This window comes from Pagrus pagrus (genome assembly GCF_965226575.1).
Source record: "Pagrus pagrus genome assembly, chromosome: 23".
In the NCBI taxonomy this organism is placed as follows: Eukaryota; Metazoa; Chordata; class Actinopteri; order Spariformes; family Sparidae; genus Pagrus; species Pagrus pagrus.
Window position 1 is genome coordinate 11,436,523 of NC_140205.1, and position 14,366 is coordinate 11,450,888.

General features: G+C 42.8%; 1 protein-coding gene across 1 annotated transcript; it reads right to left on the minus strand.

Moving 5' to 3' along the window:
• Positions 1-224: 224 nt before the first annotated feature.
• tmem229a (transmembrane protein 229A) lies at positions 225-4,449 on the minus strand. The gene has a single exon (XM_084346543.1). The coding sequence runs from the start codon at positions 4,369-4,371 to the stop codon at positions 3,292-3,294; it is 1,080 nt and encodes a 359-aa protein (XP_084202669.1). The 5' UTR covers positions 4,372-4,449; the 3' UTR covers positions 225-3,291.
• Between the last annotated feature and the right edge of the window lie 9,917 nt (positions 4,450-14,366).

Consider the following 14,366-nt stretch of genomic DNA (forward strand, 5'->3'; position numbering starts at 1 on the left):
CAGATTTTCACTCTGTATTGTCTTTTCTATTGATGATCAATCAGACAGCTGTGAAATGTAACAATTTGTCGAGTTCCTCGTGTTTTTTGCGACCTGGAGCACAGCAGCACAACATTATCCCAGCGTTCGAGCTCACCACCCCGAGCACATCATCAGAGGAGAATGACTGCCGAGTGAACATTAAAGTCTATTAAGGTAATGAAATGAAGGAACTCCAGTCATGCCACAGGAAAAAGTCAGCTTTTAATTAAAACCGTAAGTCTTACAGTACATGCCATTGCAAGTCAGTCATCATTTTTCACTTTAATTTGCATCTTCTAAAAGCAGTTTGGTCTTTTTTTTTTTTAAATCAGTGAATACCACAGAACAAAGTAAAGTGTGATTAAAATACAGTTATTCGGCCATGGAAAATCTTAAAGACGTACAAAGTACAAAGTCATTCAGTTGTGTTGCTGTGGTTCAGTGAATGAAAATGTCTGAGAACCTCTAATAGCTGCCAAGCTGAACAAAAAGCCCAGGAACACACCAGCCCCGGGGCAGGGCTCACCAGCTGTAAATGTTCAGTGCTACTTGCATCAGTTCTGACAATTATTCTTTTTGTGGATGAAAAGATAAAATATTTTAGATAATTGTCCTCCTAAATATGTGCAGACGAGACACATTTTGAATTTTTTTAATGAAGCGAAAGTGATTGTAATATTTTTAATGATGCTCCCACAGGATATAGGGGCATACAATCCTACTTTTTCCACGTTTTAAAGGTCCCATATTGTAGAAAGTGAGACTTCTTGTCTTTTTAATTATAAAACAGGTCGAGGTGCTATGTACTGTAAATGCTATGAGAGCTTCAAACCCTTCAGTCCACAGAGGAAAGCGCCCATTACAGAAACTCCGCCTTTAAATGAGTCGTTAGGACTTCAGTAAAGTTGTGATGTCAACTATCGGCAAAGCTGTAGTTGCAAAAAAAGTCAACAGAGCTGAGGCGCGAACACAGTGGACATTGCCTGCTCAGACATGTGAGAGCTGGCCAATCAGAGTGGACTGGGTTTTCGTGTGGGGGGTTCTTAAAGAGACAGAACACAGCGTTCAGACAGGGTGAACAGAGGAGCTGCAACGACACAGGTATGAGAAGAATTATGCTTTTTTTAAACATTGAAGCATGTAAACATCCAAACTAAGAGTATGAACCTAGAAATGAGCATAATATGGGACCTTTAAAGTATGTCATAAGGAATATACTACACATTAAAAGAGACAATACATTCAGAAAATACTTCTCAATATATCTTCATTCAACTATCAGAATTTAGAGTTGTGATTATAACATAATATTTTCTTATTATAAAGGGCAGCTTCATAAATTATACCAGCACCGAGTTAAAATGCTACTGTGGGAGTGAAAGGCTTCAACTGCTGCCACTTAATTAATCTGAATACCAACTCCAAGCGATGGTTAATTACCTAACAAAGCGACTTGCATGGAGTAGATAAGTTTTTTAAGATTTACCATTTGTTTAGCCACAGTGCGCGGTACCTTTAGTTAGTTAATAAGGCAAATTATGCTCTACACAGTATACACAGTTGGGGTTTATTAACTAAGAACTAAATTTAAAACATGTCTGTACTTTATTCACTTTAAGCTACGTTGATTAATGGATTTACATTTTCTTTAGACCAATTTATGTGTCAGCTCTCTCTACATTTTACAAGAAATGTCCATCAGTTTGGGGTAAGCATGCAGAACAAGAACGTGTTGTATGTTTGTTTCTGTCGAATAAAAAAAAAAATCAGTACATTTGAAGATGTAACACCCGGCAGTTAGCGGTGGGGTTCTGACACTGAAACAAACACATCCTCACTGACTGGGTCGGTGCTGGAAGTTCAAACGTTTTCACAATAATGATTAATAATGAAACACTACGGTGCTTCAAGTATAAAAAGAGGAGCCTCCATGGAAACCTGGTTGACCCTGTTTGCACATGCAGGAAGGCACTCCAGCAAATTTGGTTAATGAAGGATTCACAGTTAGTTCGCACTCCTCGTGTCCATTCAGCTACAGGTTTTCTTGCTACATATATTACTGGGTTCGTGTCTACTCTATAATCACCATGCATTACTCGGGGGGTCGTATTAACAAGCTGAGTTACAAAAACGTCAATTAAAAACTAACTAAATAAACAAAATGAACATTTAGATGTAACGGCGGTCCTCTTAACAGTTGTTTCTATGTCCTATTTATCTTAAAAATACTGACATATCCACAAACCGTTTGAAAAAAGCCTCCCAGGTGTTACTCGTACTTTGCAGCATGCAGGTGTGAGCTACGGTTAAAGCATGCCGATGCATATGTGAATGACACAATCGCAAGTCTGTCACTGCAATCCTTAAAAACACAGAAAGTACTCACACTTTCAAAGTCAAGAAGACTCGTAAAACATGAATATTACAACTAGATTTCGTATCGTATACAAACGGCAGTTGGTTCATTTAATTAAAAGAGGTTAGGTAAACAGTTTGGGGTCCTCAGTTGTGTTTTTAACTTTATTACCGGACCCAGAAATATCACCTGGATCACTGGTAACAAAAGTCCAGACTCCAAGGTAACCACACTCTTAACTCAATGAACATCTCAACAGCTGTCGTCGTGGCAACATATTGCTGTCCAAAGACCCAAAGTGATTATTTTAAAGGTGCACTATGTAGTTTTGGGGACGAAATTTCAATCAGAAGAGAAAGATCTTCATTGACTCATTGATTTGTTTATGCCTTAACAAACTAAATAAACAAACTGACCTTTAAGGACAACACAGTTTCATACTGTTTTACTTTGTTTATATGTGGCGGACCCTGCCACCTTTCTATCTGTTCTGGGGACCTTATTATAGGTAATAATACAAACTCAGAAATATTTATCTTTCCCATAACTGAATAAACAAGTTGTTCTCAGAGGAAAATAAGGTCCCCAGAACACTGTTTGAAGGTAGAAAGGTGGCAGGGTCCGCCACATATAAACAAAGTTAAGCAGTGTGAACTTGTGTTGTCCTTTAAGGTCAGTTTGTTTACTCAGTTATGAAAACAAAGAGAGTTTGTTTATGTACTGTAGTTTGTCAATAAAGATCTTTCTCTTCTTATTGAATTGTCTTCGCAGTGCACCTTTAACCTGGTCAATATCCACTTTCACCTCCTTTTTAAATGGTTAATCATACTAAAATAAAACCTGCTTGTTTCTTCTCCATTAGTCTAAAGTGAGGCAGACTTCTCCTACAAGTTTAAACCTCAAAAAAGACCAACTCAAAGTAGTTTCTTCTTGGACTCCAGCTGTCCATTCACCTCCCCATTCTCCCCACTCAGCCCATCCACAGCTGTGCTGCACTTGATCCTCAGCAGCACGTTGGACAGCACGTCCTGGTACAGACTGAGGCAGAGCCAGCCCGGCAGGTACAGGAGAGTGATGAGCCCCATGAAGTTGTGAGGATAATGAGAGTAGTCCCAGGAGCAGGCGTCAAACTGCCTGAGCACCAGGCCCCAGGAGAACTCCCAGGCGTAGATGAAGCAGACGTAGATGGGCAGCCTGCGGCACGTCCCCCAGCCTCTGCTGAAGTGCAGGTGGAGGTAGAGCTTCTCCACCACGAAGCTGCAGCTGCCGTACATCAGGAAGGACCACAGGGACGTGTGGCCGCTCAGGGTCCGGTCAGACTTCTCCACCAGGTTGAAGACGGACGTGAAAATGACCTCGTCCAGGAAGCCGTGCATCCCGAAGAACAAGAAGCGCACGAAGCCGGGGAGCCCGCGAGAGGGAGGCCCCCGGTCGTGCGCGCTGTCCTCCGGGACAGGTTGTCGCGGGGGGTCGGGGTGGTACTGCAGCCCGGACAGCCATCTGTGAAACACCTGGGCGAAATACAGAGCCAGGACGTAGTGCACCACCAGCTGGGTCCCGGACACCAGCCTCACCTGCTCGGTCAGAGTGTTGATGTTCCCGATGAGGATCTGCAGCCCGATGTAGACCGACGGGTAGAAAACCAGATGAAACACCACAGGCCGACCTCGGAAACACCTCTTCTGTGAGTAGATCTTCTCCAGAGCAAAGTGGGTCAGTGAGTGCATGATGCAGAGGTACGGGGAGGAGAAGCCCAGCAGCTTCGGGTCCCGATGATTCACGAGCCCCTGTAAGGACGAGAGCAGGACATCCAGAGTCACCCCGTGCATCCCGTAGAAGTACAGCCGCATCCATCGCGGCAGCTCCCGCAGAGACTCCGCCGCGTCCTCGGTCTCTCCGGACGGTTCTTGTTGGCGGGGCGTTCGCGCCGATTTCAGCCCACCGGCGGGTTCTCCCGAGCGGCTGCGAGGGCCGTCCCGGCACCGACCGGCCATGATCAGTCAGTGTGCGTGCAGAGATCCGGCCGTCCTCTTCCTACACATTGTTTTCTGTTGTGTTCCGCTGCTGCAGCATCTCCCGCACTGTACAGAGGCAGTGCTGCCTTCACGGGCTCCCCGGAAGAAACCGTGTTTGTGGACGCAGCCTCAAAGCTTAAAGGTGCACTATGTAGTTTTTGAGGGAAACAATAAAAAAATACATTTATTTTATGACAAACTGACTTTAAAGGACAACTCAGTCATTACACTTGCCCCATTGGAGAGTTGGGTGAAGTTTTCCAGTCTGCAATACATTTCTGAAGCTTCACAGAGTTGCAGCATTCTGGTAAACAACTGAAGTAGATGGGGACTTGTTTTAATATGTAAAAAAACAACAAAAAATACACTTACATTGGCTCCATACAGCTCGTCTGGTGTTGTCCAAGATCAACTGGTGTTTCCAGAATATCATCAAATAGTTTATGTAAAAGAGGTCGGCTGTGGTCGGTTATTTGGAGGAAAAGGGAGGTAATTGACTTCACCATCCACTTAAATAAGAGAGACTTTTAAAACAATGTATTTATAACTAATGGTTATCGTTCTTGTCATGGACGGTCCTTTCAAAATAACAATATGGCAAAGCATAACTTTTAACAAATAATTAATATGGAGTGCAAATGTAATCCCAACAGCTTGAATGTTATTAAAAAAAGGGGGTTTAGAAACATGGTAACATGTTGAACAAAATTCCCAACAGCACCTGAAGGCAGCACGAGAGAGAGCCCGTTGGAGGAGGAGGTGTAGCTGAGCGACGTTTGGGCTCTGACGCGTTATTAATTGAGCTCACGTCCCCCTGCGACGTCCTGACGCTGTTTAATTACGAGCGATTAATGATAATTACAGCAGATTACTGTTATGATAGACCTGCACGGTCCTCTGTCAACTCATCTGTAGAAGTGAAATGAAGTAAACTAATCCATCATCTGTTCTCATCACACCTACACCTGTCTGTGTGACACAGATAGATAGATAGATAGATAGATAGATAGAGCTATTAATTCATGCATGTGTCCTGCAGTGTGGATGCTGCTCAGTCACAATATCTCTGACAACTTCCTCTTGTGGTTTCCTGCTTACTAACTTTCAAGCGTTGCAGTTTCATGAGCTGTAAATAGACAACACAGTGATGCTTTAAAAGATAATAACCGCTCAAAAATATTTCACGTGTTTCCAGTAAATCTCAATACGAGACTGTACTTTATGTCAGATGTTGCTCAGCCTGCAGTGATATATACAGTATCCATGATGAACAGGTGAGAAGGCTTGCAGCACACCTGGATGACCACAGAGAGGCACTGCTGAGTGCGTGCGACCGAAATAGAGAGTGATACTGTAGATAAGGGTTATTTTCACTGAAGGGAACTGACCGCATTTTCATTAGAGGCTGTAATGTGAGCCTGTGTGTGTGACATGGATCAGCGTGGTGTCGTAACACACATCTCTTCTTGAGATGTGTCTCACTGGTTCAGCTCTGAAGTGCTTTGTGAAGAGGATGTGTCATTGTGTGCTGAATGCATGTATCGTTGTTGTTGTGTGTGTGTGTCCTAAGCCTTGGTGGAAAGTTACTAAGTACTTTTATTTAAGTACTCCTACAAGGAACATATGAAACAGTCCCAGTTTAATCAGTTTTTTCTACAATGAACACCTCATTCTGTTTTTGCCGCTATTGTTTAATGTTTTGAGGTAGTTTACCTTACTTCACCATCGTCATCACCATGGTCACAGATGGATACATTACCTCATCGCCATCCATCCGTCTAACAGTCGTGTTTCAAAGAGAAAAACAATATTAAAGATACATCGTTCGATCCCTCCCAAAACGAATGGACGCGCTAGCTGGATCAAGATCTTTAATGTAGGAGGTGATGGTGCCTGTACCACTTTTATCCACAGGGGTCGCCAGAATCAACAACAGACAAAAGTCCTTGTCGCTGCTTTAAGTACAATTTAAGGAAATGTTCTTACATGTATTTGTAATGATAAAAACAGAGTAATCTAATATTCTTTAATTATATAACACCTTCTGCATAATAAATACTTTTGATACTTACTTATAAAATGCATCCGTACTTTTATGAACATTTTGAAATTCAGGAGTATTTTTAATAAAGGATCTGAGTACTTCTTCCAAAACTGCCACCAAAGAGTATGAAAGTGTGTGTGTTTATGTGTGTGTGTGTTTGTATTCCACCTCTTTGAACAGCCTTCCAGGGTTTCACAGTGTGTATTTGTCTGCACGTTGTGAGTGCCCTGTGAGTGGCAGCCTGTCCCTGTGGGATGCAGTTTTGTGCACTCAAACGGTTTCATGTGTGTGCTTTTGCGATTGTTTCTGCCCGTCTATGTATGTCTGTGTGTGCGTGTGTGTGTGAGTGTGTGTGCACTCAGAGGAAATAGAGATGTCAGTGGTCTTTCTGGGCCTCAGAGATAACAGCGTGCCTCTGCATGGTTTAAAACTATCAGAATCACTTGGGCGCAGAACGAACCCACTCAGTCGTGACCCAGAACCAGCGCAGAGAGCAGGACAAATGTTCAAATAGTTTGTGTCAAATGCAGCATATAGATTAGATATGACCCACTCGCTCTCACACACACACATACACCTCTTATATCGCCATACCTCCTCCTTTAAGTGCACTGCTGCATGTAATAGCAGCCATAATTCTTCACGTGGAGCATGTCGACAGTAACATTTGAACTCCAGTAATTTATTACACCATTTATTGTGTGACATAGTGCAATTACAGTAAACACATGAGATCATCATTGATATAAACAGTACACTCAGAGCATCTGAATCTCCTTGAATATTGAATAATAGGGATTAGTTTTAAGATACCCAGCAGTGTTGGTATGTTTAATTCTGGCTTTACTCTCATATTAAGGCATTTCAAGTCTCATCTGAATGGTGTTTTCTGCCCATGTCTGCTGTCAAGAATACAGAAATTAAGTACAATGTCAAATAGAGGAAGTATGCAAATTGTACCCGACTTAAAGGGCCCTTTCACATTAATCTGTATTGTGATTACAGCAGTGAATCTTGGGCCACGTTTATGGTACAGGACCCTCAAAGCAATCTCAGACACTGCGTTGTTTTTAGGAGACAGCTGCAGCACTGTTTTACTGTAAAGCTCCAGAAATGTTTTGTGGACTACGAAACTTCACTCGGCTTATGATTGTAAATAGATAATGACTCTATTTTTATGTCATTAAAAGTTGACATAAGTTAAAACAGTAGGTAGAACATATTGAATATGAACTGCAACCATTTCACTGCAATCTGTATGAAATACAGCTCAATTCACTTTTAAGTATTTGTATTAAATACAGTTTCATTATTCTAAAGCGTATTTATCAATATTATGAACGACCCCCATCACCCTATTATGATGAATGGTGAATCAGACAAAGAAGTTAGTTTCCTCACAGCTAATCTTGAGGTTTTGAATAATATTCTGTGCAGTGAAGCCAGTCAGCTTCCCTCCGCAGCAGAGATAGAAGAGGTCAGTGCCGCCTCATATATTAGATTCTTTTGTATTACTGTGTGCTATTTTACGGTTTCATTTCATTTATCAGAGGACACAGAGAACCCTGACAAACACCCATTATTTCATGAGATGAAAGTTAGAGCAAAACGAGAAAAAAAACGGATGTGTGAATACATTTGTAGCTCGGATAAAAACTGTTTTTGCAGAGCTGTAAATTATGTCATGGAGTCGCAAAGTTTTTTCTCAATCCCTCAGGGCTGCTGGAGACACAAACTAATTCTTTCCTCATGTCTTATTTCTGTCTTTTATTCAAATGACTTCCAGAATTGATGTTGCACAATGGGTAAGTTATCATGCAGCAGGGTCCAAGTATGAAATGTGCTCATTTTCCCTGTATGCTGTGCGTCACTGACACTCTGTCTTATGTGAGTCAGTCAGGGCCTCCGATGCAAATTCCTGTCCAACATTACGACACTTTTAAAAAAAAATCTTCTGTCCTTCGGTGAAACATCTGCCAGCCAGTGGGTTTGAGTCTCTATGTTCATCAGATGAAACGCTGCAGACCTTGAGTTTATGTCCCACAGACAGCCGGTCTGTTCTGTTTCGTCTCCCTGGGTATGTTTTGTGCATTTTAATGTGTTCTGGTGGATCCTAGTCAGCCAAGTGTGGGATATTAGGGAGTGACAATGCAGCAGAAAATGTAAGACGCTACTAAAGGGGCATTATGTAGTTTTGGAGAAGGAATTCAATCTCAGAATTTTAATATTTACAATATTAATGAGGTAATAATACAAACTCAGAGGAAAATAAGCTCCCCAGAACACTGTTTGAAGCTAGAAAGGTGGCAGGGTCCGCCATATATAAACAGAGTAAAACAGTATGAAATCGTGTTGTCCTTTAAGGTCAGTTTGTTTATTCAGTCATGAAAACAAAGAGAGTTTGTTTGTGTAGTTTGTTTGTCAGTCAATGAAGATCTTTCATCCATCATCCCCAGTGCTACATACTGCACCTTTAAAATCCTCATTGTAGATTATTTGTTACATCACACCAAAAAAATGTCATCACATGTACACATTTAGCTTTAAATATACATCCAGACATCCAGATCCTTTTCCTCAGGCTGAAACACTAGATGGCAGCAGTGCGACGCAGTCTCCTGTGGCTTGGGGTGGGCCCTGTTCTCATTCACACACACAAAATAACACTGTTTTGCATGCAGTACAATTTGAAAGCATAGCGGCCATATGTGTGCAGACAGGCCTTGAACTCCTTCATACCGTGAGCTGATTAAAATGTTAACAATGGAGGATTCAAGCCTATTCGCCCGCTGGTGTCATTCATAAGAGAGGCCCATTTAAAACCTGAGCATGTTCATTTAGTTTCTGTGGACCTTCAGGCTCTTTAACAAAAGCATCTTGTAAATAGACAAAGCAGATACATCATATTAGGGATTGATACCCTCCCCTCAATCGCATACAAAAACATTTTCTCATCAGATGCGTCCTGTTAGGCTCATTATGGTCTGCGAGGGCGCTGTAAGATGAAGCTACGTGATGTTTGATTGATGTGACGCATGACCGAGTCCCGCAGGAAATTAATGTGAATGAGCAGTCGTGCACTTAAAATGAGAAACCTCTGAAAATGTAATTCCAGAAGCCATTTCCTCCAATTTGAGCCATTATTGAATGGACGGCTGGCCCCTGTGCACTCGCGTTGTCTCATATGGTCAGGTTAGGGTAGGGTAATGTGGTTTGTGTGCGTGCGCTCGTAAGCTCATACTGTGTCTGCAGGGGCGGACGCAGGATGTTTGAGGGGCAGGGGCGAAAAAATAAAAAGGGCACCGGCTGTATGTTGGGGGGGCACCAGCACGCAGAAAGTCGTGATATATTTATAGAGAAGAGAGGGCACTTCATCACATTTTGTCTGCTGGACGGGCAACCTAAAAGATACTCTATCATGTTTTCTCCACTGGAAGGGGACCATAAAGGACACTTTATCATGTTTTCTCCACTGGAAGGGCACACTAAAGAACACTTTATCACGTTTTCTCCACTAGAAGGGCACCCTAGAGGACACGTTGTCACGTTTTCTCCACTGGAAGGGCACCCTAGAGGACACGTTGTCACGTTTTCTCCACTGGAAGGGCACCCTAGAGGACACGTTGTCACGTGTTCTCCACTAGAAGGGCACCCTAAAGGACCCTTTATCACGTTTTCTCCACTGGAAGGGCACCCTAGAGGACACTTTGTCACGTTTTCTCCACTAGAAGGGCACCCTAGAGGACACTTTATCACGTTTTCTCCACTGGAAGGGCACCCTAGAGGACACTTTGTCACGTTTTCTCCACTAGAAGGGCACCCTAGAGGACACTTTATCACGTTTTCTCCACTGGAAGGGCACCCTAGAGGACACTTTGTCACGTTTTCTCCACTGGAAGGGCACCCTAGAGGACACTTTGTCACGTTTTCTCCACTGGAAAGGCACCCTAGAGGACACTTATCACGTTTTCTCCACTGGAAAGGCACCCTAGAGGACACTTTATCCCGTTTTCTCCACTGGAAAGGCACCCTAGAGGACACTTTATCCCGTTTTCTCCACTGGAGAGGCACCCTAGAGGGCACTTTATCATGTTTTTTTCCACTGTAAGGGCACCCTAGATTACACTTTATCTCGTTTTCTCCACTGTAAGGGCACCCTAGAGGGCACTCTATCACGTTTTATCAAGTTTTCACATGAATCTTGTGTTTATTTTCATTTTACACATTTGTGCGCCTGTTGCTTATCAGAGAGACTCTTCGTGTGTGTGTGTGTTTGTGTGTGTGATTATGTTCTCGGAGGAGGCGGAGGGGGAGGATGAAGAGAGGATAAAGATCAGTCTTCCCGATACGAGGTTTACCCTATCCCCGGGAGTAGTTCAGGCTCTTGTTTGCAGTTTTCTCCCTCATTAGGAAAGCCTGTGCACCCCGAGACCCTCTGAGGCTCACCCGGTCACACTGTGACTAAACACCTTGACTTCCTCTGCCTCGCCTACCTTCTCTCCTCTCCTCTAAATGCTCCCCCATCTCGTATTCAGCCGCCGCCTCTCCTCCGCTATAATTTCACGAACCACATCTTCTCCCGCTCTGATGGCAATATTTTTTAAGCGTAATATATTCATTTAATACCTCTAATAATAAGGCTATTGTTCCAGTCTTTCAGCTCTCCTCACCCCTTTCCCCCTCTCTTCTCATTTATTTCCTCGGATTCTAACTTCTCTCTTATACTCTCCTGTGTAAGTCCCAGTGGATCCACCAGTATAATTAATCTGTGCCTTCACCACCCCTCCTCACCCATCTCATTCTCCCGCTGATCCTCTCCTCCTCTCTCGTTTCATCTCTACAGCAACCTCGGCGACCCTCCTTTTAACCTTGTCATCTTAAATAACCCCTCCGCGCCACCCACTCCCTCCCTCGCCCTAACCTCCACTTCCTGCTTTTCTCCACCTTCCAACCCACTTACCGCCCACCACATAGCTGGTATTGTCTCCGGTGAAAGAATCTTTTCCCCCCTTTTTGTTCAGCAGAGTCTTCACAGCAGTGTCGTAACCTCTCACGTCCAACCCACCCCCGGTGCTCTTCTCCTAACCCTCCTTTGACCTTTCTCCTCCTCGACTCCTTTCTGTACTTAAAGTTCTTGGTTTCCATTGGAGTATTTTTTATGACTGTGATTCGTGATCGTTCGGAAAGGCTGCGCATGAGTGGCAATCTCTACAATTTTGTATTTTCAAGGTAGAAATGAAATGCCATTGAGGGTTTTAGTTATTACTGCATTACGGCGAGGTTTGGATGGAAGGACACAGGAGCTCTCTCAAGACTTGTGCACTGTGTAGTTTTGGGGAAGGACTTTTTAAGAGAAAGAGAGAAGAGAAAAATCGTCCCTGACTGGTTGTCAATGACTGAATAAACAACATTTCATACTGTTTTACTACAAACTGTTTATATTTGCTGGACCCTTCTAAGTAGCCATCATTCTAGCTTAGCTTATTCCCCTCTGAGGACGACATGTTTATTCAGTCATGGAAATATATGAAATATCTATTTCTGTGTTTGTCTTTTTAACTCATGAAACTCGTGAGATTTTCATGAAACCTTTTTTTTATTGTATTCATGTCGAAATTTTTTCAGCAGTAACCATTCAATGTAAGCGAATTCTGTAATTACCTCTCGATATCGCAGTTTTAAATCGGAGCATTCAGCTAAAACAGGAGACTTTAGATAGAAAGGGCAACACTCTTAACCTTGAGTGCATTGAAGTTATAATCCTTATGAGTTTCATGAAACCTTTTCTTGATAGTACCTTTCAGTTTTAACTCTCAGTGGCGGGGTCCGCCTGAAAAGCACAGGAGATTCACAGGAAACGATGCATGACTGCGGTATAGGGTTACTGTTTATAATTATATTTCCTTCATCCTATCTGTTCCCCTCTCACACACGTCATACGGTTGTATTGAGTTACCGCCAATGCAAAGACATTATATTTAGCCTCACATTAAAAGCATTCAAGTGGTAAATCAAACATTTTGAAGCAAAAACAGGAAATGTAATTTGTCACCAGAGTTAGCGATCATTCATAAGGATTGTGTCTAAAAAACCAAACCAACCGGGACTGAACTCTTAAGAAACATACGACTAAATGATTATAAACCTGCAATCACTGCCCCTCAGCTATGGCAGCACCGTGCACCGAAGCATCTTACCTTTTGACTCATGCCTTCCTCTTCTGGTCCTGTATAACCTCCTTTTCTTTCCTAGCACCTCCTCACTGCCTTGTCAACTTCCCCTGACAATTACAAGTCTTTTGTGTCCCCCTTTGACCTTTGCTCATCCCAATTACCTCTCCTCTCCTCTCCTCTCCTCCCCTCTCCTCTCTACTCAGTAATCAGCTCAGAGCAAACCCAGTTAGTTAGCTCAGTGCAGAACTCCAGATGCCCTCTGTGTACCTGTTGCCAGACAGTCTCTGTCCTCTGCTGCCTCAGGCTTAGCATTTCTCCCTCGGTCTAGACAGCGAGGGCAGCAGCGGCAGCAGCAGCAGCATCAGAGGAAGTCATGATTTAATTTTGCCTGTGAGAGAAAAAAGTGTCTGTTTCATGCTGGGACTACTTTGGTGGTAATTTGCAGGGATGGAACAAAAGAAAGTGGGTGGATAGAGAGACAGACAGGCACTACTATGGGTGGTGTATTGTGAGCCTTTGTGCATCCCGTCCATTTTGTTTACCATCCTTTTGGAGGCCCCAGGGGGTGTTCTGGGAGATTGTAGCCATGGGATACCGACACTCTATGAGCCTGTGTCATACTCTGATTGGTTCAGCCTGCCGCCGGCTGGGGCATGTATTAGACCTGTGGTGATATGGATATGGATCATTGATGATGCTCCTTGTCTCCCTCCCTTTTGTCTGTCTGCGCCTGTTTTCTCTCCGCTACACTCCCTGTCTGTCTTTCCCTTTGTCCACTCGCAGACAGTTGGAGAGGGAGACAGGCAGCGTTGAAAGGAGCAGGAGAGTTATCAGTGCGACGGGTGATGGGTCAGCGCTGTCTGCGGATGTGCAGACATCCAGCGAGAGCATGAGAGCGTAGGATGCTGTCTAGTAACTGTGGCGCCAGGAGGTAAACTGGAAAATGCAGCAAGTGGCTCGTGTGTTAGACTTCAGCTTTATCTGACCTCTGACCTGTGATATGTATATGTTCTTCCGTTGTCTGTGCTCGAGTTTCCAGTAGGTGAATAAGAAACTGGTGGTTGTCTGGGTGTTAGCTTTCCCAATGCATGCTGGGAAAGACTCCAGTCCTCATAACTTTAACCCAGAGTTATAGTTGTGCATTTTTAACTAGTTTTTACTATTTGTTTTGTTTTTCATTCAAAACGCAACTAACCAAATGCACAGCTAACTAGCTAAAGGCATTTTACGTTACAGTTAACAGCAGTTAGCGATTGCTTAGCAACCAGTAAAGCTTTCTGTCCATCAGGAAACACTGTAATTCAGAAGGGACAACAGATCAGAGTTTAATCACCTCCGTGAGCGTGAGACTGTCTCAGATGGTGTTATTTTTTGCTCCCAAGGCGGTCCCCATACTGCGCTGTGATTGGCTTTGACTTACAGCCCCCTCATTTGCATAACGAAGAAGAAATGTATGAATGAAATGTAAAAAAATAAAAAAGTTTGTGGATTAAATGGGGGGATTTGCAAAAAGGAAAGAATACAGAAATCAAAACATAAATTATTATGTAAATAAATAAAAAAAGAAAATAAATTCATTCGTAAATTTGAAAATTATGTAAAAAGTAGTTGAATTAATAGAAACACAAATAAATCTAGAATCAAAATTAAAACATAAATATCAATTAATGTCACGTTTAATAATTTATTGTTCAAATATTATTTTTGATGCTTTTAATGGAATATTCATTTATTTATTGAGCCATTAATTCATTTAT